The sequence below is a fragment of the Sebastes umbrosus genome, chromosome 7 (assembly GCF_015220745.1).
Source record: "Sebastes umbrosus isolate fSebUmb1 chromosome 7, fSebUmb1.pri, whole genome shotgun sequence".
NCBI classification, from domain to species: Eukaryota; Metazoa; Chordata; class Actinopteri; order Perciformes; family Sebastidae; genus Sebastes; species Sebastes umbrosus.
Window position 1 is genome coordinate 4,918,663 of NC_051275.1, and position 21,857 is coordinate 4,940,519.

Sequence of the window (21,857 nt, forward strand, 5' to 3'; positions counted from 1 at the left end):
TGCCAACAGTACATGCTTTCAGATGCAGCAGTAGGCCAACTTAATCACTCGTCTGCCTCTGACATGCGCTGTCGACATGGAGGAACAGAGACCGAGACTGTGGCATTAGCCAACCAAAGTGGATTAACATGATTTTGATGAAAACCAATAGAGCTGTTTTATGTGGACACCCCAGCACTCTGTCCTCAGAGTACCTCCCTCGTGAAAAAAAAATTTCAGCAATGAAACCTACTGTATAAGGATACTGTACAAACATCACAACATCGTGGAAAATCTCTGCAGGCTAAAAGTGTTTTTTATTTCTAGTGACAGTCAGTATAAGATCACCATTGAATAACACAGGCACACAACTGTATGTCCCTTAGGGGTTGGTACAGGATACTGATTATATGCATGATTCAGTAATGAGTATTATAGAGACACAGCAACAGATGGAATTAAAACACATCACAAATGTACCCTGAACACATCGTGACTTCCTATTATAAGTTTTGGTTAATAGTGTCAGAAGTTAAATGTCATCCTGCTCCCATTAACTTACTTATAGCATCTGAGCTGCACAATTGCTATGAATGGATATCCTTGCATGACATCCACATGTATGATCTCTGCATTTATTATCATGGCTGTCTTTAATTAAATATGATGTTTATTTGGTAATCCTTAGAAAGAAGCCACGCTAAATGCTCTATAGACACTGTGAGATATTGAGAATATCATACATTATGATAATGCCACAGAAACTTTTTTTTTATTATTATATCTACAAAGAAAGGCAGAATAGGTTATTAATCCCAAAGGGAAATGACCTCCAACCCAGGTCTTGTAATCATATAATCAAATATAAAAAAAGCTGATGAGTGTATAGTGGCAGTCTGTATATTAACAAATAGGAATGACATTAAAAAAATCTGACAATTTTGCACTTACCAATTCTCAGGACCTGCTGCGAAGTGAGCCAAAACTCTGCTATAAAGTACAGCAGTGAAAATAACAGTCCCTTCCTTTTCGCCATGGTCCTCTCTCCAGAGTCGATTTTAACATTGATATCAGTTTTTCTGCCCTCGGTAATTCATGCTGATAACTTGCCAGTCCTTGTATCCGTAACGAAAACAAACTGGCACCCGACCCACATCCATCCCTCACACATTGTGATGAAAAACAACAACAAAAATACACACTCCACCTGCAGCTGTCACTGGTCAAAAGAACTCCAGTTTTCCCATTCTAAAATCCTTTATGTGCCAATAAGGTTTTGCTTCCCATATTCACTGTCCAGACATCCCCCTTATCATTCTTTTTCCTGGTGCACACTTGAATTGTAGGCTGCAACTGAGGAGGAGGACCGTGTGCTGGGCTCCTCCTGTCAAGCTTGCATGAATAGAAACGGGCTTTTCTGATTACCACTTTCAAAATAAAATGTGAATTGGCTACCGTGTGGCAACAATAGAGAAAATCAACATGCTTAAAGAGGAATAGGCTGTATATATTTCTGCCATTAAATTTGTATTTTTGAACAAACAAAACAAAATACCAAGCATCCAACACAACGTTGCTGCAGACCATCACGCTGTAGTTCTATGTATATTTAAGTGTTTATAGATCATTTCCCAATAAATATTGTTATATATTTCTTATTCATTTATTGTACAAACCTTAATTAGCCTTTTTCCAGTGCTGTGCCTGTTTATTGATTTAATTAAATGATCAATCTTACCTTATCCATTTTCCCATATTCAACTAAACATGTTGCTCATGATTCTGTTTCCCTAATCTCCAAGGCTTTAGTCATGTAAATATTTTATTTAAATGTTTAGATGATTTTTTTCTGCATCTATTGGTATCTAATTTACCCATCATTTGATTGCTTTCATTATGAAATCGAGCCTGCCTTGTTTCCGGTCTCACTCTCGCTGTCTTTGGCTGACTTGACACAGCTGAGCATCCCTCCCGTGCAGGCGCTCAATTGAGGGCACAGCCAAGCTGCTAATCCGCAAACATGGATACGTCCTGAAGATTAACTTCAAATCTGGCAACATTCGACCTCGACAACGTCTTTGCTTTGGTACACCGAGGAATGATTAAATCTTTGCTCCAGTACTGATGGAAATGCAAATCTAATCTTCAAACTGGTCTGTGGCGCTCCCTTGAAGATTAACTACCTCAAACTGTTTATTTCACACAGTCTCATAAAGTCAAATAAAATAAAGTAAAGTATAAAATGTTCACCTCACCCTAACCCACTTGAGTGGTTTGGGGTGGAAGTTAAAAAGTTCTCTTGGCTGCTCAGTTGCACCGATCAGCAACTGGTGAGGATGCTCCAAACTACTGCTCCCCAAGCAAGGCAGAAGCATCAGGGGTGTTTGATGGGTTTCTTGGGATTAGTGTAATTTCACTGTTATTTCATTCCCCAGAAATTAGCAAAATTGGAGAATGATAGTTGAGAATAATTTCTCAATTTACACATTGAGTGCAAGAATATCTTCAATTGGCAAAAGGTGCTGTACAATTTGTACAACATCTCTACTGGAGATGGAAAAAGTAAAAGAATGCTTTGTGATGTAATGCACTCACTCCTCCAATTTGCCTAAACAGCCTGTTGCTTGAAATATGTTTTCATGTTTTAAATGTATTCCCTTAATATGAAGTTGTTCCAATTAAAGCTTCAGCTAATGAAATGCAGTAGAAGAAGGGCATTATTCCTCTGACACCTGCACTGTGAGTAGGGAGGATTACACTGTCTGCCCAAGGTTTAGGACACTCATCACATCCTCTGGTGTCCTCTAGTGGTGAATAATGACAGTGTCGGATTGGTTCAGGCAACCATGGTGTTAGCATAACTGCCAGCATTTGATTGCTTTTATCAAGCAATAATCGCAACCCATGAAGTGTTTGCTTTTGTTAATCCAAAGCAGATTTTTATATTCAAATAGTTTAATAGCCCTCATCTATGTATCTGTGAAGACCCATTCAGTTAGTCTCACTTTCTTTACAATAATATATAGTTTAACAGAAATAGATTTTGAGTTCAGTACCATTGTCATGCCAATAATAGGTTTTAAAATAACATCTTTACTGCTACCACAAGGTATTAAGTGACATTTATTCATTTTTTTAAGCATTTTTAAAATATTTTATGTCTGACATTAATTTGTTTATTTTACTTGTTTATTTTTAAACTGCAACACAGATTGCCCATCCTAGCCGCAAACATGGGCAATATGCAAAGAAACATTCTTTTTTTTTTTAAAGTTATTTTTTTGGGGGCATTTTTCCATTTTTATGACAGGACAGTGGATAGAGTCTTGAAAGGGGGGAGAGAGAGAGTGGATGCGGAAAGGGCCACAGGTCGGATTCGAACCCTGGCCGCCGCGGTCAGGACCAAGCCTTAATACATGGACGCCCGCTCTACCAACTGAGCTAACCCAGGTGCCCCAAAGAAACATTCTTGACGGGTTGCCAGTCCATCATAGGGCTAATATAGACTCTGAAATCTACCTGAACTGTATATCTTTGGAAAACTGCTGCCCCCAATGCAGAGAATGAAATTTAACACCTGCCACCTGCCAAATACAGGGTAAATGTTGGCTGTGGCAGGTACAGATTTCAGGTCACTTGCCACCATGGCAGATATTAATAATAATATTAAATAATATTTTTTAAAAGCAATTACTAAATTAAAAATAGTCTGGATTAAGGTTTCTACTGTCTGGTACCACTGATTCAGCGTTTACAATTCTAAAGCGTTCTACATAGAATTCACAAGTGGTAGACAAAAAAATTGAGTGGCCGGTAGAAATGTTCAGTGACCTGCTACAGTGGCACGTGAGGAAACATCTTTAGTTCAGAGCCTGCCCCCTAGGGAAACATAGAAATTCCACACAAGGTTCCTACAAAGCCACTAACCCCTAACCCTAAGGTGCTGAGTGAACTGCTACATCTTACAAACTGCACCTGCCAATTACTAAGCAATTGTCACTCAAAATTTTCATTTAATGTTTATTGCTAATACAACCTATAACAAATAACTAAGTCATTCCATTATATATGTTAGCACTGCATGACTTCTAATTAAGTGGTTACAAAAACATATTGACAGTAAAAGACATTAAAAGCTGAATGTATTCAAACACATACAATGATAACCACAGAAAATTAAAAAAAAAAATTGAACAGACTGTTACAAATATGTAAAAGATAAGCCTCTGATGTTCCAAATCAATGTTCATTTCTCATAAGTCTCACTATTTTGGGAAAGTAAGCCCGTGCCAGGGCTACATGAAAACAGCACGTCACCTTTATTTACACCAACAACAACAGCAGTAATGTTCAACCTGTATACCATATTTAGTTTTTTGCACAATACAAACTACACGATTAATAGTAGAAAAAAGATGAACACGCTATTTAGTCTAGGCATCAGGATAATGTTAAGCAGAGGAAACAATTTACCTTCATCTTTCCACTAATGTAGAGCAGTTTAAATTAGCTTGTGATGAAAAGCATAGTGCTTTGTGTCTGTAAAAGTATAACCAGCTATAAAAACTCACTCACGATTTGTGTTTATATGTATACACCAGCACTGCTCCCACTGTGAGAATCTGGTTGAATTCTTGATGTTTTATATCCTATAAAAACAGGAGTGTGTGGAACCGGATGAAAACTGGACTGGTAGGACGCAGTAGGATTGCCGATATAAGCCGGTGAATATGGCGTTGTGTTTTGGCTTATGTAAAAGGAGTTGCCTGGTGTATACAGGCTTCCAACGTGGTTAGAACTCCGCATGGAGGAATGGTGAGCCATGCTACCTTGATGAAACAATGATGCATTTTCAGGCAGACCCGGGTTATAGACAACAGGAGGGCTGATTAATGCTCCATCATTTGTCATTACTTGCTGGATGTTTTGCAGTGGCGTCGCAAGTTGTTGTCCAACATAGCCATTGTTCTGCAGAGAAGGATGGTATGCAGTAGATGGAAGGCTGGAAACACTCGACATGGGGTGATACCTCATTAGATTTGGGTTGCTGGGTGCTGGCTTGTAACTGAGCAAGTTGGCTTGGCGGTACACATCGAATGAGTCTTTGTCTGAGGGTATACGGCGGCAGATGAACAACATGGCTGAGGCGAAAAGGAAGGCGCCGGTCACCCAACCAATATAGAGAGCCTCTCCCAGCTCCCTCCTCTGGGCATCAATTAGCAAAGGATTGTAAAAATCTCTAATGATGACATGACCTGTCCACGACACAGGGATAAAGACACAGATACAGGCCATGAACTGCATACCACCTGCAACCGTCAAGATTATGGTCTTAGCCCGATCATTATCCTGAATACAGGATGTGCAACGCATTCCTGCCAGAGCCACAAGGAGCCCCAGCCCCGACAGGGCCAGAGAACAGCACATCAGCCCCCTGGCTGCCTGTAAGTCCGGAGGCAGGAACAGCAGGGAGTCGTACACCTTACACTGCATCCTGATGTTGGCCTGTCTGAAGCAGTTCATCCACAAGCCTTCCCAGCGGGTTTCCATCACAATTATGTTTTCCCCAATGAAAGCTGTCACCTTCCACATGGGCATCCCTGTAGTAGCTGCCGCCCCGATCAGCCCAATCAGGCCAACACACAATGCAGCAATCTCTGAAACACCTTGAACCATTGTGCAGTCTACAAGAGTTCAGTTGTGTCCAAATTCAAAATTAGCCTTCGTTAACAGTAAATTCTGATGCTTTAGTATAACATCTCAGAGTCTGAGTCAGAGACGTGTCCAAGGCAGGGAGGATCTTCTCATCTGATGCAGTTTGTATGGTGTAAGAGGTGGTTTGTTGTGGGAAAAATGCTTAGCTGTCACCTGGTTGGCTCAGGGCAATGGGGGTAAAATGGACCTCTGCTTATTTTGTGTTTATGGTTCCTCTGGCTATAGGGGTATATCTGTGCCATCAGCTTCTCCAGCAGTAAACACCAACAACAAGGTATACCAGAAACAGCTCACAACTTGAGAAAGTTGACATGTTTTTATTCTCTATAATTATATGTGATAAAATATTCATAAGTAAACAAATATACAGTGTAGCACATAAGCTCCTGCAGTACTTCTGTTGTCCACAGGGGAGCAGAAATGACTTTCAAGAGGGAGCTCCCATCACACAGTCCAAACACGGTTATTGATTGTTGAGTACCAGGAATATAGTTTTGTATATTAAAAGTTTAAATATTTCAGATTTGTATAACTCTAGGGCTGTTGAGAAGACATAACATAGACAAACATGGCGCTCATTTTGATGTAACCTTAAACAACAATGGAGAAAGACAACATTGTCATTACATCATCACCAAATATTTTCGGCATGACACATCAATGACATGACTACTTTTACTGTCATTACATCCTGTGTATTAGGAATTGAGATTCTACAGTTGCCGCTTGCTTTAAACTCACTGAAAATGAAATGAGCTGACCTAGTAGTTCGAGAGCTAATATACTTCACTGAACAGAGAAATGTTTTTTAATTGCTCTAACATACAGTATGGACCTGGGATCAACGCAGAAATGAACTAGACAACTATTAGTCTAAAGCTCTCTGTATTCAAAGTGACTTGCAAATTCTTATCACATGATCATGCTGTCAGGTCATCTCTCTCTTGCTTCTTCACAAACACTAATGCTGCTGTCCACACCTTTAACAAGCACTGTTAAACCTGCATCGCATGTTTGCTCAGCTATTTGTTCAGTTCCATCAGTTTCCAAGAGCTCCAGGGCATCATACCAAACTTAAAACAAAGACTCACAATTGTTTTCTGATTAAATAGACACACACAAAATGTTGATGAGTTTTAGAAACAAATGTCTGTGTAATTCTCACACAATCAGTCACCAATATAGCATTTACCTTGTCCTCAGAGTAGTACCTGTAACAGCCAGATCTTGTGTCGAATACTTGTTAAAACTGCTAAAAAAAAAAACTGAGCAGAAAAATGTGAGGACTGTGTGTATTAGGGTAATTGTTGCCGGTGAGATGTTATTTGTACCACACAGATGTGTGTTTTGTTGATGGGATGGGGGATGTAAATTTGAATACACTGCACAGATGCAGCTAATGTTGAAAGAAAATGGGTTGAAATATCTGTTAAGAATAAAGTATCTGTATAAAAACATAGTTCAGTCATATGTGCAAACAACAGCAAAAGCATTTTAACAGTAAACACAAATACACTCGTGTCACATTACTCATTGGTTAAAGGTTGCATGAATTGTTCTATACAGCATACACATACAAATTTGGTAACCCTATATACAAAAAATAAGGCTGTCTGTATAAAATTTGATTATACAACATACATAAAAGTAATGGAAATCATGTATTGGTTTACACAATCATGGTTATAACTATGATTTTGTATTATAATCTGTAACTAGTGCTCTTCAACACAAGTACTCCTAAAATAATGTATAAAAAAGAGTGATTTAAAAGACATCCATATGGATCAGATCCATTTGCATTTACAGTACATGTATTCTTGAAATGTAAAATAATATTAAAAAGAAATTCCCTTGCATATATTGACCATAACTGTGATCTTCATTACCTCAGTCAGTTTAAATGCTCAGAGATAAGCCACCCCGCTGTGTACAGAGGGGTATCTGGACTGGTAGCTGTAGATGGTTGATGGGTGTCTTGATAGCACAGGCTGAAACTGGGGTTGTTGTTGGGGAAGCATCACCAGCTGTTGAGGCTGTAGAGGCTGTAGAGGCTGTGGAGGATAGGCCATGTAGTCGGATGTCCTTGAGTAAATATACCTCTCTGAAGCTTTGTCCTCGGACTGCAGATTGCAACAAATAAACATGCATCCTCCAGCGAACAAGAGAAAGGAGGCCACCCAGCCGATGTAGAGAGCCTCTCCGAGCTCCCTTCGCTGGGCGTCGATCAGCAAGGGGTTGTAGAAGTCCCTGATGATGACGTGCCCTGTCCAGGACACGGGGATAAGGACACAGATGCAAGCCATTATGATCATGCTTCCTGCAATGATGAGGACCAGCCGCTTAGCTCGATCGTTGTTTTCGATACATGACGTGCATTGCAGCCCCAGCAAAGAGATCAGCAGACCGAGGCCACCTAAAGCCAGAGAGCAGCACATGAGCCCCCTAGCTGCCTGTAGATCAGGGGGCAGGGCCAGGAGAGAGTCGTACACCTTACACTGCATTCTGATGTCGGCCTGCCGAAAGCAATTCATCCACAGACCCTCGTAGCGGGTTTCAAACACAATAATGTTCTCCCCAATGAAGGCTGTGACTCGCCACATTGGCATCCCAGTGCTTGCTGACGCCATAATCAGCCCGAACAGGGTCAATAGCAGACCCACTATCTCCAGTGCTGAGTTGGCCATCCTGTCCTCCTCCTATTCCTCCAAACTCATGCATACAATAATGTGCGGACACACTATAGTACTATATACTTCTGAAGTTAGAGTGAATTTGCATCCTAGCAGAGGAGGAGCAGGTTGATGTTCACCTGTACTGCCTCCTCCCTGTGGACAGGACATCAGAATGGGAGGGGTGGGAATTGCGACCGGTTGCTATGAAACAGAATCCCCCAGGCCTTTTCTTCTTTGTACACCTACTCCAAGAGCTGCTGTAAGCTGCCACTTTGTTTGTTCTGAAGTCTCAATTCACATTCTCAGATCACACTTTACAAGGAAGTGTTAAAAAAAAAAAGAAAAAAAAAATAGGGTGTTCATTAACAAGGCAAGGCCATTTTTAAATTTGTTACTAGCTGCGTGCATTTAAAAAAGACTTTATGTTAATATATTACCAGTTACATCTACAGATATCAAAGACATCTAACAGCTCCTAGGCCTAAAGGTATAATATGTTATAGTTAGCGGTTGCTGTTTGTAAACACAGGGCATTCACTTCAAATTGCCCCCCCTCCTCCTCAGCCCAATGAGCGAGGGAGGGAGGGAGGGAGAGAGAGAGAGTGAGAGAGAGAGAGAGAGAGAGAAAAAGTATGTAGTGAGGGAGTGCCATTAGTGACAACAAAGCAGTGAATCAGAGAAATAAAATGTTATTTTTAGGATAAAAAGACCGGACCTGCCCCCGGGTGCGTCCTCTGTTGTTCTCCCATCTGTCTCTACGCCGCCCGTTGCCCTCCCCTTGGCCCCGAGGCTGCTCGTTCCAGGGCCGAGGAGGGAGCACATATAGGGGTCGAGGGACCTCAAAATTACTTGACACAGTGTACTGACTTGACTATGACTTGCCCAAAACTGCATGTGATTATCATAAAGTAGGCATGTCTGTAAAGGGGAGACTCGTGGGTACCCATAGAACCCATTTACATTCACATATCTTGAGGTCAGAGGTCAAGGAACCTTTTTGAGAATGGCCATGACAGTTTTTCCTTTCCAAAATAGTGTAAGTTTGAATATATAATTTCTATTGCGACATAGGCCTATATTTATTTATTTTGTTGTCTATAATTTCACTTCAAACCGTAATGTTTGATTTTGCACTCAAGTTCTTGAAATGAGAAAATACTCAGTACTTTTCATTTGTCAAGTATTTAATTCACACAGGAGCATACAGAAATAGACTTTACCATGTGGTTATTTCATTGAGACTATTTATTTATTGAATTACCAGAACACATGCTATATCGTCACATACAGTATATCGTTATTGAGATATGAAATGACCAATATTGTGATAGAAGATTTTGGCCATATCGCCTGGCACTAATCTGACAGAGCTAAAAGGGATCTTGTGCTTCAGTATCAGATGCCGAGGGGTGTGCGTGACAAAGCGGAGGTATTTGACCACCTGAGCGGGCTGCACACCATGTGCGCTGTTATTGGCTGAGGGTTAAACCTCCACGTGGGGCACAAAGCCACTCTGCTGATGCCCATAAACGTCCTGAACACAGCAAAAAAAAGAAGAAAAGAAAAAGACATAGAGCAGGGTTTCTGTAGATACAGACACCACCACACACTTCTAGTGGGGCATAAGTGATGAGTGAGAGGGAATTGTTTTAGGAAATTCTTACATATTATACCTTTAACATAGTCTTTTTCTTATTTGAACTGTAAATCATTCACCATTTTGGAGTCCCTTATGTTACAACGCAGTACTAAAAATTACAACTGTAATGGCACCATAGACACAAAATTTTAGCGAAAAAAGCATTTAGAAAATCTCATACATCATTGTTTGCACTGTCTGTGTGTGTCATGGGATGGGGGTACTACTTGGGTACCCATGTGTCACTGTCAGTGTTGGATTTCTTGTCTGGGTCTCCTGTGTCGGTCTGTGCTCAGTAAAAAGCTGGCAACTCTGGCTGGTTTGAAATGTAATCTCTTGGCAGGTTTGCATTGTGGGTGGACCTGTGTGAACAGTCTGGTTTTACCAGTTTAGGCACATTTCCACCGACAACAATGGAGACAACATGACACCTTTCCATTTACACGCCCATGAGCTAAACAGGTGCAGTTTCAATAGGACGTTTTGAATCCTAGGCAAACTCGAGAGCTTTTGGCAGGAAGTGAGAGACTGGCCATCATGTAAGCAATAGTTCACCCTTACTTCTTGATCACTTTCGCGTCTCTTAATTAGGCAACAGAAAAAATAACAATACTCTTTTTTTTGTCAACTTTATCCCTTTTATTGGAAACCACAATTGACCTTATATTTAGGCCAGCACTTAAAAAAGTATGTACATTTACAACAAAAACTCAAGAGGTGAACACAAATCATCTGGAGGTATATTATCTGAGAAAGGCCTAGTGCATAATTTTTTTTCAAAGAGAAAGCCAGCAAGCGCTGTTGTTAAGACAGTGATATCAACAATTATTGTATTATTACAGATTAAAAATACTTCTAAATGACTTATATAATTTAGTGTAAGCTAAGCATATGGAAACAAAGCATACAGTAATTCAGCACAGGTCATCATGATCAAAACACAATCAGTTCCATAATGACTTTAAATCTATGCAATACACTTGGCCCTCTTTGAGAAAGTAATGAAATATTTGGCCATTTCCAGTGACAGCCTTTATCATAATAGTCAATTTAAACTGTGTCAAATCTTGGCAAATAAAAACAAAAACAAAAAGACTCCAAAATTGTCTCTGTGTTTGATTCCCCTCACTAGTACTGACTTGGTGTGTATGCTACAGATCCTGGCGGGGGTAGTGAGTAGGGAGGCTGGTAGCTGTACGCTGGCTGGTACGTGTACGCTGGCTGGTATGTGTATGCAGGTTGGTAGATATTTCCGTTGGGGTTGTATACAATCCTCTCATCTGAATCCTGGGTGCGGGGAGCGTGACGACACAGCAGGATCACTCCGGCAGAGAAAAGCAAAGCTGAGGTCGCCCAGCCGATGTAAAGAGCCTCCCCGAGCTCCCTGCGCTGGGCATCGATCAGCAAGGGGTTGTAGAAATCCCTGATGATGACATGGCCAGTCCAGGACACAGGGATTAGGATAGTGAGAGTGGCCAAGAGGAACAGACAACCTCCAGCCACAAGAACAATATGCTTGGTGCGAGCCCGATGGTCCACCACTTTGGTACACTTCATCCCCACTGCTGAAACGATGAGGGCGAAGACGGTCAGGGCCACAGAGCTGCACGCCAGACCCCTAGCAGCCTGGAGGTCCGGGGGCAGAAACAGTAGGGAGTCATACACCTTGCACTGCATCCTGATGTTGGCTTGTCTGTAGCAGTTCATCCACAAACCCTCCCAGCGGGTCTCCATGACAATGATGTTCTCCTCAATGAAGGCTGTTACCTTCCACATCGGCAGCCCTGTCACGGCTGACACTCCGATTAGTCCAATGAAACCAATGACAAGGGCCACTACTTCACAACAGATGGCATCCCGACGGTCCTTCTTCTCTAATCTCTTTTTTTCCTCAATTATAGAGTCTTCATAATCTGCATATGTCTTGGCCTGCTTCTCATCGTAGTATGAGCCTACGTAAGATTGAGGTGGCTTGCTGTAGCCACTGTAAGCAGTGTAAGAGGCCATTGTGGCTATCACACAAAGAGCCAAAGATAGGCCTTTGCTTGCACTCTCCCAGCTCAAGAAACAAATCTGAGAGGAAGAGCAAGTCAAGGAACTTATACACCCACAAAAAAATGCTAACGATGCAATGCAACCTTACTGGTTGAGCTGCTTTACAGATAGATACATGGGGACACAACAAAGAGTGCTGCTTGTTTTGAATGCAAATAGAATTGCCTCTACTAACAATCAACCAAGATTACTTAATCAAAAACTAATTAAATCACTTTATCAGGTCACAGTTGATCAAAACATGTTTCCTCTCTTAAAGTTTAGCCATTAGATATACAACACAGTTTCAGTAGTACACAGAACAATGTTTTTTTTAACTAAAGAACTAATTTATACACCAAATGGGAAAGCTAATGTACTATAAACATGAAAAATACATAGAATCTCTTTGCTATTAATAGTAGTAACTTGGAGCTAAAATGGATTAATTCAATGTGTGGCCTTTCTTACCTCTGAAACAAATTGGTATGAAATTAAAAACAGTTTTATATGAAACAAGAAAACTACATAGTCTTTTATGTAGGTAAATGTACTGTATGGCGGCTGCAATCTGTTGTCTCTCTCAAACCGAAAGCTGATAGGATGATCACAGATGGATGTCCACCCGTCTCCTCCTTTATTTGTAAACTGAGCTGATAAAAAGGTGTTGAGCACAGAAACTTGAGTAGGATTGGTTTCAGTGTAACACAGTGTTGTCTGTTTGCCAGCAGTTCTCACCTCGTCACTGCCACACTGAAGTCTCCCTGCCCTCTTAAACATATAAACAGTGTGATAATAGATAATCTGTGCATGCGCTGAATGAGTTTTTACTACTCGGCTGCATTTAGTTTTTAGTGAAACAGTAGAACTGAGGTGTGAGCAGTTGTTGGTTAAACGTTTGTATTTCATGTTTTTGTGGGAAGCATGGTAGAAATATACAAATGATGCACTATAAAAAAACGCCATGGCACAAGCATATGTAGAATGAAAACTTTATTGAGCTATCTGTTGACAAGGTTGGTGTGACTATTTGGCCTTGAATTGTTACCAAATCAAAAGGATTAAGAACAATTGAGCAGTTGAAAGTGACAGTTGACAGTTGAGAAATGCAGTCATATAAAAGCCCAATAAAAACTGCATGACAGTGTAGAATTGCAAAAACCAATTGTATCGTTAAACATACTGATTACATTAATAGGCATATCCAGGTACAAATAGTTTCATATGTACAAATATCACTAATATATATTAGTACTGTGAAGGAATGAAGAATGAGAATGTGTGTAAAAGAAAAATGCCCCGATTCTACTTTGTCCTCAGTTTTTATATTTAAAGCTTGGATGTCCGTGCGCAGCTCCTCAGCAAAGGGTGTGGGGCTCCGTAGTGCCCTAACCCCCCCTCTCCTCTTAATTCAATAATTCATTACAACATCATTTCATTTCTCAATTCATCCTCTGGATCTGTCTATGCCTTTAGACACTTCTCCTTCTGGCCAGCAGACATCCTCTGGGTGCCTTAGCTCAGTAAGTTTCACTTCCCCCGAGTTCAATTGTCTAACTGTCAACTGTTACCACACACACACTTGTTAATTCTGTGGATTTGTAAAACACCATAAAAAATCATTTGTTACATATAAAGACTATATACCCCCTGTTTTAATTTCCATGTATATTTCCTTACTCAATCAGGAACAAATCTTAACACTTTCTTGCTAACATTAATCATTGTTATCGATTAGTGGTTACATACTGTGTCACAAGGGTCCATTTTTGTTGTTTACTGGCGTTGGAATGGCCTTCCTCTAGCGGCTTGCCGAGGGTAAGGCCAAGACCGGACCTGCTCCCGGGTGCGTCCTCTGTTGTTCTCCCATCTGTCTCTACGCCGCCCGTTGCCCTCCCCTCGGCCCCGAGGCTGCTCGTTCCAGGGCCGAGGAGGGAGCACATATAGGGGTCGAGGGACCTCAAAATTACTTGACACAGTGTACTGACTTGACTATGACTTGCCCAAAACTGCATGTGATTATCATAAAGTAGGCATGTCTGTAAAGGGGAGACTCGTGGGTACCCATAGAACCCATTCACATATCTTGAGGTCAGAGGTCAAGGAACCTCTTTGAGAATGGCTATGACAGTTTTTCCTTGCCAAAATAGTGTAAGTTTGAATATATAATTTCTATAGCGACATAGGCCTATATTAATTTATTAAATGGCAAAAACAAATATATTTATACAGAATTTGCAAGCCCATGACATCTTGTGACCTTCCTCAGGCAACATCTTTCAAATGTTAGAGACATGACAAGTAGAAGTTGCATATTTCAGGAAGTACAGTTCAGTTCTTTAAACATATTCTTGATGCTTATGAAAGCTGGATGGAGTCCTCTCCAGGTACACGCTCTCCTCTCTCTCTACATCCCTCGCCGCCATAAGATACGCATCAGTGTAAGGGTCTTCCTCCTTTGATCTGCGTCTGCTGAAGCTGATCAGAAGGATGACCCCGGTGATCAGCAGAATACCAGAAATGGCCCAGCCAAGGAAGAGGGCCTCCCCCAGCTCCCGTTTCTGAGAATCCACCACCGTTGGGTTGTAGAAGTTCCTGATGACAGTATGGCCCATCCAGCTGACAGGGATGAGCGTGGTCAAAGAGGACAGCAGATACAAACTACCTCCTAAGGCCAGGGTGATGTTCTTGCTCTTTCTGTTGTCGTCGCAACAGTTGCTCTTCTGGGTCCCACATCCTGTGACGGACAAGGAGATGACAACCAGGACTATGGACACGCACATGAGCCCCCTGGCTGCCTGCAGCTCTGGCGGGAGAATTAGCAATGAGTCATACACCTTGCACTGCATCTTGATGTCAATCTGTCTGAAGCAGGTCATCCACAAGCCCTCCCAGAGTTCCTCCATGACAATGAGATTGGCACCAATGAAGGCAGAGACCCTCCACATGGGGAGGGCAGTGACCGTTATGGTCCCAAACAGCCCGATAAAGCCCAGGACCAGAGCTAAGACCTCCAACTTCGCTTTCATGGTTCACAGGGAAGTGCACTCTCGTCTTTCGTCTGTCATCTACTGAAAAGACTGCTCAATAAATCTGTTTTTGCAGAGCTGTAAATCTGTGATAATATCACCGTGCCTGCAATGTCATCCTACTGGTTTTCACTGACTTGACCTTTGTTCCTACCGGTGTTTTAGGTGCAAAGCATTATGTGTTTGTTTATCTTTCATTTTCTCTGAAAACCAAACCGGTGTTACACATCTGTCATCATTGCCCGTCATGCATGACATGCGCTGATGAAAAGAGTATGACTATGTTGCCATGTGGAAACCTTGCAAGTTTAGTTTTGGTGACTTTAATGTTTACATGATCTTCTGCAGGTCATACATATTTGGGGTTGTAAAACCTCTTCAAATTCAGTTGGATAAAATCAAAAAGCTCAACTGTATGTCTTTACTTATTTCATGAAAAGAAGTGACATTTGGAGATAGCAAGTTTTCACCTGCCTTTACTGCAGTATATTGCCGTACTGTACCCTATCTACACCTAGGGTTGTGATGTGGCGAGTAATTCAGCTGTTTACATTGTGGTTAAAAGACACCTATTTTGTGTCAACGCATGAGAATAAGCCTTGTTCCTGTTTCCCAACGTCAACAAACATTGGCACTCCAGAAAAACAGAAATTTTGTCTAATTTGCTTCCCAAATCCTGGCTACTCTCTCTTGACCACTTCTTCTTTCTATCGTGCGTGTGCTATGGGCATCAATTAAAGCGTCACGATGGTACGAGATCAGTGTGTGTTGCATTGAAGACAGCATTAATTTGAAATGTAATCTTTTTCTAGAGGGGAGTTTGCGATAGATCTGTAAACTTCAACATGGCTTCAGTGCGAGGCTCGTTTACTCTCTTTATTAAGGATGGAGAGTTGACACTGTTCCTAAGTATAAAAACAACAACAACTGGCCATACTCATTAGAATGAGATGAGTAAATATCATCAGTCAGTTAAACATCTTATAGAGGGTTTTTCCTTTCAACTGACTTGTCTGTTGTAACTTTGAAGCAATTAGGGTATAGAAACTTATTAAGCTACCATGAAAATAACCATTTTAACTTACTCTAACTAAGACTAAAAATTCTTTAAACGTGACCAGGTAGATGGTCTGATTGCAGATAGATTTCACAGTTCTTAAGGAAGAGACACTCCTTTATTCAAACTTCAGTTGGCCTAGAAAAGGTAACACCCTGTTGTTTCAACCTGTTTGTGAGAAGTAGTCCGAGACCGAACAGGAAATAGAGATAGAGAGAGAGCGATGAAGCAGTTGAGGTCACAAAACAGGAACAGAAACTGGAAAGCCTGTTGAGCAGGTTGGCTGAGTGATACTATCGTCGTCACATCCTCAGCTGCTTTGGCTGTAAACAGATACACTCGTGCTGAGAAACTTGTAGCTGTGAACTCAAATATATCAAATATGTGCTTTGAAGTAGTTTCTGTAGTTATGTAACCTCTAAGCTCCTGACCCTCACCTACAAAGCCCTCCACCAACTTGCTCCCCCTTACCTCTCTGACCTCCTCTCCCCCTACCAACCCCCACGGTCCCTCAGATCCACCTCAGCTGGTCTACTTTCCACCCCCAAGTCCAACCTCCGCAGCTTTGGGGACAAATCATTCTCCAGGGCAGCTCCCAAGCTTTGGAACTCCCTCCCAAAACTCATCAGAGACTCCGATTCCCTCACCCTATTCCAGTCCCGCCTCAAGACCCATCTTTTCTCCTCTGTCTACTCCTAGCCTCCCCTCCCCTTACCCATTTGTCCGTGTGTATGTACGAGAGTGCGCCTGTGTGTGTCGTTTGTCTCACACCGTTTCTCCCTATAGTGTTAAGCATCTTTGAGTCCTTGAAAAGCGCTATATAAGTTGAATTTATTATTATTATTATTATTAAGCTGCCAGTATTGGAGCTTCTGATTTTGATGTGAGATGGATTTGATTACAAATATGATGCAAATGGTAGTAACTGAATACACGGAAAGGTGTAAGTTGTTGGTGGTGCAGTGGCACAGGAAGTAGTCTAATGTACATCTACAACAGACGATGTGTGCCACCTGCTGTATGTAAATGTGATTGCACATTCCTGGGCCACAATAAGATAGAGATAACAATTTGCAAAAAATAAGTTAATTGCATTTCCTTACTATCACTTGTAATCCAGTGTTCATTTTTAGATTTCAGAAATTATTTGTTCAGACAGAAAGAGAGTCCTATAAATCAAGATTTTGGCGTTTTTTCTCGGGTAAGATAAGAGTCTGTTCCTTCAAAGCAAGGCTATTGGCAAACCAACCCGGTCCCATCTCAGCACTTTGTCTTTAAGCACTGCTGCAGATAATGTTGCTACAGATCCACAGCACAATGAAGTCTGAAGTGATCTTTCCCCTTTATCTGAAGAAGCACCACCGCTTTTGTGGTGGGGGTGGTGATTGACAAGAGTGAGGGGGCTGGTGAAGGGGAATGAGCCTGGGTGACAGGATGTCCACAGAGCTCAGAGACACAGAAAGTGGAGATAGGGCTGTGGGAGCCTGTAGCTCATAGCGTATAGGGCATGTGCAGCCATGTCTACCACATGTTTAGCTTTAAATTGCTGATGATTTATAATGCTGCCTAAACGGGTCTTCTAATTAGCAGAGTACAAGGCATGAGATATTTGTTGTTATTATTTCCTTGGTCCTTTTCATACATAGCTGTCATTGTAACAATGAAAGTGTTCGAGAGCTTTTGTTGATGTTATTCAACATTGGTGCTGAGCCCTGGTCGTACCACCTGCGGGAACATGGTATCTCCCTTCCTCATCAACTTCTCAATTGTACCATTCAAAAACAGAGGGAGTGGACAATATAAAAGAAGCACTTTACAAGATAATAGTCCAGTAAATACAAATTGGGTTTTGTTGAAATTGTCAGGGATCTTGATTTAAGTTGTTTTTTTGTGTAGTTGTGGAGCAAATATCCATGTTACTATAAGTGTCTTTCAGTCGGTGCTGGTGAGGGTCTATTTGTGAACACTGTTCATCTTTACTAATGCAGTTTTTCTGTGATTGGCATGATTTTTGACACTATTTTGATATTGATATTTGCTAAACAAAAAAAAGAGCCATGGTAAAGGAGCAGACCCCCACCAACACTCACCAAAAGACACTTACAAATACAATGTCATAAAAAAGTCATAATATAGTATGTCATAAAAAAAAACTTGTTATGACATACTATATTATGAATTTTTTATGACATACTATACTATGTCATTATTTATGACATACTTTGCAATAAAAATGTTATTAAAAAGTCACAGTATAGTATGTCATATTTTTTTTTAGAATATGTTGAAAAAAATTAAATTAAAAACGTCATAAAAAATCACAGTATACTATGTCATCAAAAAATGTCATACTATAATCATGACATTTTTGATGACGTACTATATTATGTCCTAAAAAATGCCATAACAATGTCATAAGGTCATGAATGTCGTAGTATAGTATGTCATGAAAAGTCATGGTAGGCTATAGTATGTCATAAAATATTACAATATAGTATGTCCTAAATTAAGGCCATAAAATGTCATAAAAAATATTATAGTACATCATCAAAAATGTCATGATATAGTATGTCGTAAAAAACTTCATTTGAAATACTATTTTATGAATCTTTTATGACTTTTATGACATACTATGCAATAAAAATGCCATTACAAAGTCATAGTATTATATGTCATATCATTTTTTTTTATAATATAGTATGTCATAAAAAATGCCATAAACATGTCATAAAGTCATGGTATAGTATGTCATAAAATAGGGCCATACAAATTTCATATCATGTCATAGTATAGTATTTCATAAAAATGTCATAAAAAGTCAGTAATAGTTGCTTAACAGAAAAAAAGTCTTCAGTAATGATGAGTGGAATGGAGCTCCATGAGCTTGACCATGTTTTTGTATTGTATGATGTCTAGTTTGTCTATCCATCTATATAATTGATGGTTGTGCTACAAGATTAATGCTGATCAATGGACTGATTAGACCAGAGATTTGTCTGCTACTCATGGTCTTATTCAACCCAATGAGTTCATGTTAATCTTCATTGTAGACATCACAGGCTCTCCCCTGTATCAAGACAATTTTACTCTTCAGTCTGTTAACATTTCTCAGCTGTTTCCTTTACACCTGAGTATAACTTATTCCAGGTGAGAGCATCTGTCTGAAGTGAAAACTACACATTGACTACAGACATTCCTTTATCCTTTCTGTGATAATAGGGGTTTTAGCTCCTTCACCATCATTCAGACACCTAATCAGCCGTGGCTTGCAAACACGCAAAGTGGCTCTTAACGTCTTCTGAAGGTTTGGTTTTTAGTTTTCCCCCTTTGTTCTGGAATTGCAGCCTGTCTTTGTGGGTTGCTTTGAGGCAGGAGAGCATCGATTAGCTGCTTAGCTCTGTCGTTCACAGGCATGTCTGAGCACATTGGGCTTTTATGTGTTTTTTCCTCACATCACAATTGTTTTGCTGGTATGATGTCTGCAGAGCTGCAGGGAATGAGTTAGGCTGTTGAGTAAAACCACACAAACCAATGAATCACTACAGAGAAGTGATTTGAATTATAAGTAGGAAACAACTGTATTTATTATGATATCAATACATTTTTCTATATACACACAGTAATAAAAATGCAGTCTTAGTAGCACAATGAGTTGTTTACAAGTATGACTTCTTTCACGGTTCAGGCATACTGCAAGTCTTTCCCCTTGATTGCTTGAGCAAATTTGGACTTTCTTTGTGAAAAAAATGATTACTTATGTTTTTGCTAACAAATTAATTTACATATCAATAAATAAAAAGCATTGCTTTGTGATCCATTACCAGTGAACAACTGTTTTAAACACACAAGACCTTTTAAAATAACTCATGTGCAAATTCTCTACAATACAGAATGTGCACACTAAGTTTTAAGAATGAAATGTAACATTGAGCGTTCTTTAAATGGCAATACTGAAGAGGAAAAAACAAAAAATACAAGAAAATGGTTTCACAGTACAACAAAAACATGAAACAGCAAATTCAAGTAAAACAGGATTATGTTAAATTAAAACAAATTAAAATTCCCCTTAGCCTCTGTGACATAGGGGCTATTATATAATTCCAGTAACTGTAACGAGATAACCAACAAAATATTTTCCAGGCTAAAAAGATAGCTTTAAGTCTGTAAAAGAAGAAATCAAAATCATATATTTTACATAACCAGGAAATCTGTTCCCAAAACATGTCAGTGTATATTCATGTGAAAATGTACAAGTACAGTAAACTATGCAAGACAAGACTGTCCTTTGCAATTATTCTATTTCTTTAAGGACAAATAATATACAGCCCTTATCTATGATAATATCTCTGAGTCACACAGACAAAACAAATATCAATGTTCTCACAATACCCAAATTTGGCAACAGCAGGCAGGACTATAGAATGCTGCCCAAATGTGCAAACCATGCCAATCAAAGCAACTGATTAGATTCCATGATTGTACCATTAGTTCATCTCTCAAAGCTTACACTTACAACAGCATTTGATTTGGGATGAAGCTCCCTCGTTCTAGATTCCTGTATTGCTCCACTGATGATCTCACCTGTACAAAAAGCATTCAGCAAAAGTAAGGTAAGGAAGGATATATCTTCTACTAGCTGTGCGGTATACGTCAATGCCCATGCATTGTTTGTGAAGACTGATGACTGATCTTTATGGAGCCCGTGTAAAGCTGTCCTCTTCAATCTGGGGACGAACCTGATTGCTGCCTTCTTACCCAAATCTCATCCTTCTCCGTTTGCTTTTGATCCTCCACGTTGTCATCGATTACGGCGCTCTGCTTCTCTGTGTTGGACAGCTTCACATCATCAGGTGTCCCACTAGCCTCTGGGGACTTAAGGCTCTCGCTCTCCTCTGTTTCCTCACTCTCCAGGGACAAAGCCATGACGGGTGCCTCCAGGTCGGCCTCAGCGGATGGCGCTCTGGGTGTCTGGCACGACTCGTCATCGTCATCACTGAGGATGTCTGTCTCCTTCACCTCTTCCCGGTCCTCGTATTCTTCTAGGTCAAACTGTTCTTCCACCCAGCGGTCTGTGTCACCTGCTAACTCAGGCTGCTGCAGCTGAACAGGTACGTCCTCCTGCTGCAGCCGATTCGAGTCGGGCTCCTGTGGTGAAGCGAGGTCCTGTTCGGGCTCGCCATCAAAAACAATGTCGGTATCTATGGTGAAACGGTTGCGCACTAACTTCCTTCTGCCTAGAGTCCTGGTTGGTGCAGATGCTGCAGAAAAACAGGAGATCACAAACAAAAAAAGTAGAAATAGATAATAGAAATGAGTTAGTTAACATTACCAGGACATGATGTTGGTAACATAACATTAGTATTAGTCATGTTCCATATTTTGAGGACAAGATGAATAAAAACGTAGTCCATTGATTAATCAGCAATTAACAATACTGGTGTACAGCACAGTATAATAACATGTTAAAAAAGGTTGGCCTGTCTGGACAGAGTTGAGAATTACAATATCCTATCTGCGTTGACAAATACAAAAATACATGCTTTGAAAAGGATTCTTAGTTACAGTTACAAACTCTAAATTGAAGATAAAGGAGAAAGACCCCACACATAATGGTAATAATGTTATGATACACTTTAACAGGTCTGTTTCTATAGTGAGTGATGAGCAACAAGTAAAAAGGTGGAGAGAGAGAGAGAGAGCGAGAGAGAGAGAGAGAGAGAGAGAGAGGG

The 21,857-nt window shown here is 40.4% G+C and overlaps 6 protein-coding genes and 1 long non-coding RNA gene across 12 annotated transcripts in view; 1 reads left to right on the forward strand and 6 right to left on the reverse strand.

Moving 5' to 3' along the window:
• The window catches only part of LOC119491697 (glutamate receptor ionotropic, kainate 1), a 29,671-nt gene extending 28,184 nt beyond the window's left edge, over nt 1–1,487 (reverse strand). The window contains exon 1 of one of the 2 annotated variants that reach the window (XM_037775895.1): nt 931–1,487. In XM_037775895.1, coding sequence (XP_037631823.1) covers nt 931–1,015 — 85 coding nt within the window. In that variant the 5' untranslated portion in view covers nt 1,016–1,487. The remainder of the gene's footprint in view (nt 1–930) is intronic. The other variant, XM_037775896.1, reaches the window with a different exon arrangement.
• Nucleotides 1–21,857, forward strand: part of LOC119491704 — a 42,879-nt gene that overhangs the window by 16,077 nt on the left and 4,945 nt on the right. The window contains exon 2 of the long non-coding RNA XR_005207642.1: nt 21,040–21,236. This is a non-coding gene — a long non-coding RNA (uncharacterized LOC119491704). The remainder of the gene's footprint in view (nt 1–21,039; nt 21,237–21,857) is intronic.
• Nucleotides 4,278–5,874, reverse strand: LOC119491700 (claudin-8-like). Its single transcript, XM_037775898.1, has one exon. It carries the CDS (start codon nt 5,653–5,655, stop codon nt 4,564–4,566), a length of 1,092 nt encoding a protein of 363 aa, XP_037631826.1. The 5' UTR covers nt 5,656–5,874; the 3' UTR covers nt 4,278–4,563.
• On the reverse strand, nt 5,996–8,556 carry cldn8 (claudin 8). The gene has a single exon (XM_037775902.1). The coding sequence runs from the start codon at nt 8,379–8,381 to the stop codon at nt 7,602–7,604; it is 780 nt and encodes a 259-aa protein (XP_037631830.1). The 5' UTR covers nt 8,382–8,556; the 3' UTR covers nt 5,996–7,601.
• Nucleotides 10,633–12,088, reverse strand: LOC119491701 (claudin-8-like). The gene has a single exon (XM_037775899.1). It carries the CDS (start codon nt 12,013–12,015, stop codon nt 11,137–11,139), a length of 879 nt encoding a protein of 292 aa, XP_037631827.1. The 5' UTR covers nt 12,016–12,088; the 3' UTR covers nt 10,633–11,136.
• LOC119491703 (claudin-17-like) lies at nt 14,250–15,183 on the reverse strand. Its single transcript, XM_037775903.1, has one exon. The coding sequence runs from the start codon at nt 15,069–15,071 to the stop codon at nt 14,382–14,384; it is 690 nt and encodes a 229-aa protein (XP_037631831.1). The 5' UTR covers nt 15,072–15,183; the 3' UTR covers nt 14,250–14,381.
• Nucleotides 19,682–21,857, reverse strand: part of tiam1b (TIAM Rac1 associated GEF 1b) — a 50,612-nt gene continuing 48,436 nt past the window's right edge. For all 5 annotated transcript variants that reach the window (XM_037775892.1, XM_037775889.1, XM_037775891.1 and 2 more), the window contains one exon: nt 19,682–21,386. In XM_037775892.1, the coding sequence (XP_037631820.1) occupies nt 20,848–21,386 (539 nt within the window). In that variant the 3' untranslated portion in view covers nt 19,682–20,847. The remainder of the gene's footprint in view (nt 21,387–21,857) is intronic.

Bases quoted from the DNA above. Each gene is read 5' to 3' on its own strand.
- LOC119491700 (XM_037775898.1), bottom strand. From the start codon at position 5,655: ATGGTTCAAGGTGTTTCAGAGATTGCTGCATTGTGTGTTGGCCTGATT.
- cldn8 (XM_037775902.1), bottom strand. From the start codon at position 8,381: ATGGCCAACTCAGCACTGGAGATAGTGGGTCTGCTATTGACCCTGTTC.
- LOC119491701 (XM_037775899.1), bottom strand. From the start codon at position 12,015: ATGGCCTCTTACACTGCTTACAGTGGCTACAGCAAGCCACCTCAATCT.
- LOC119491703 (XM_037775903.1), bottom strand. From the start codon at position 15,071: ATGAAAGCGAAGTTGGAGGTCTTAGCTCTGGTCCTGGGCTTTATCGGG.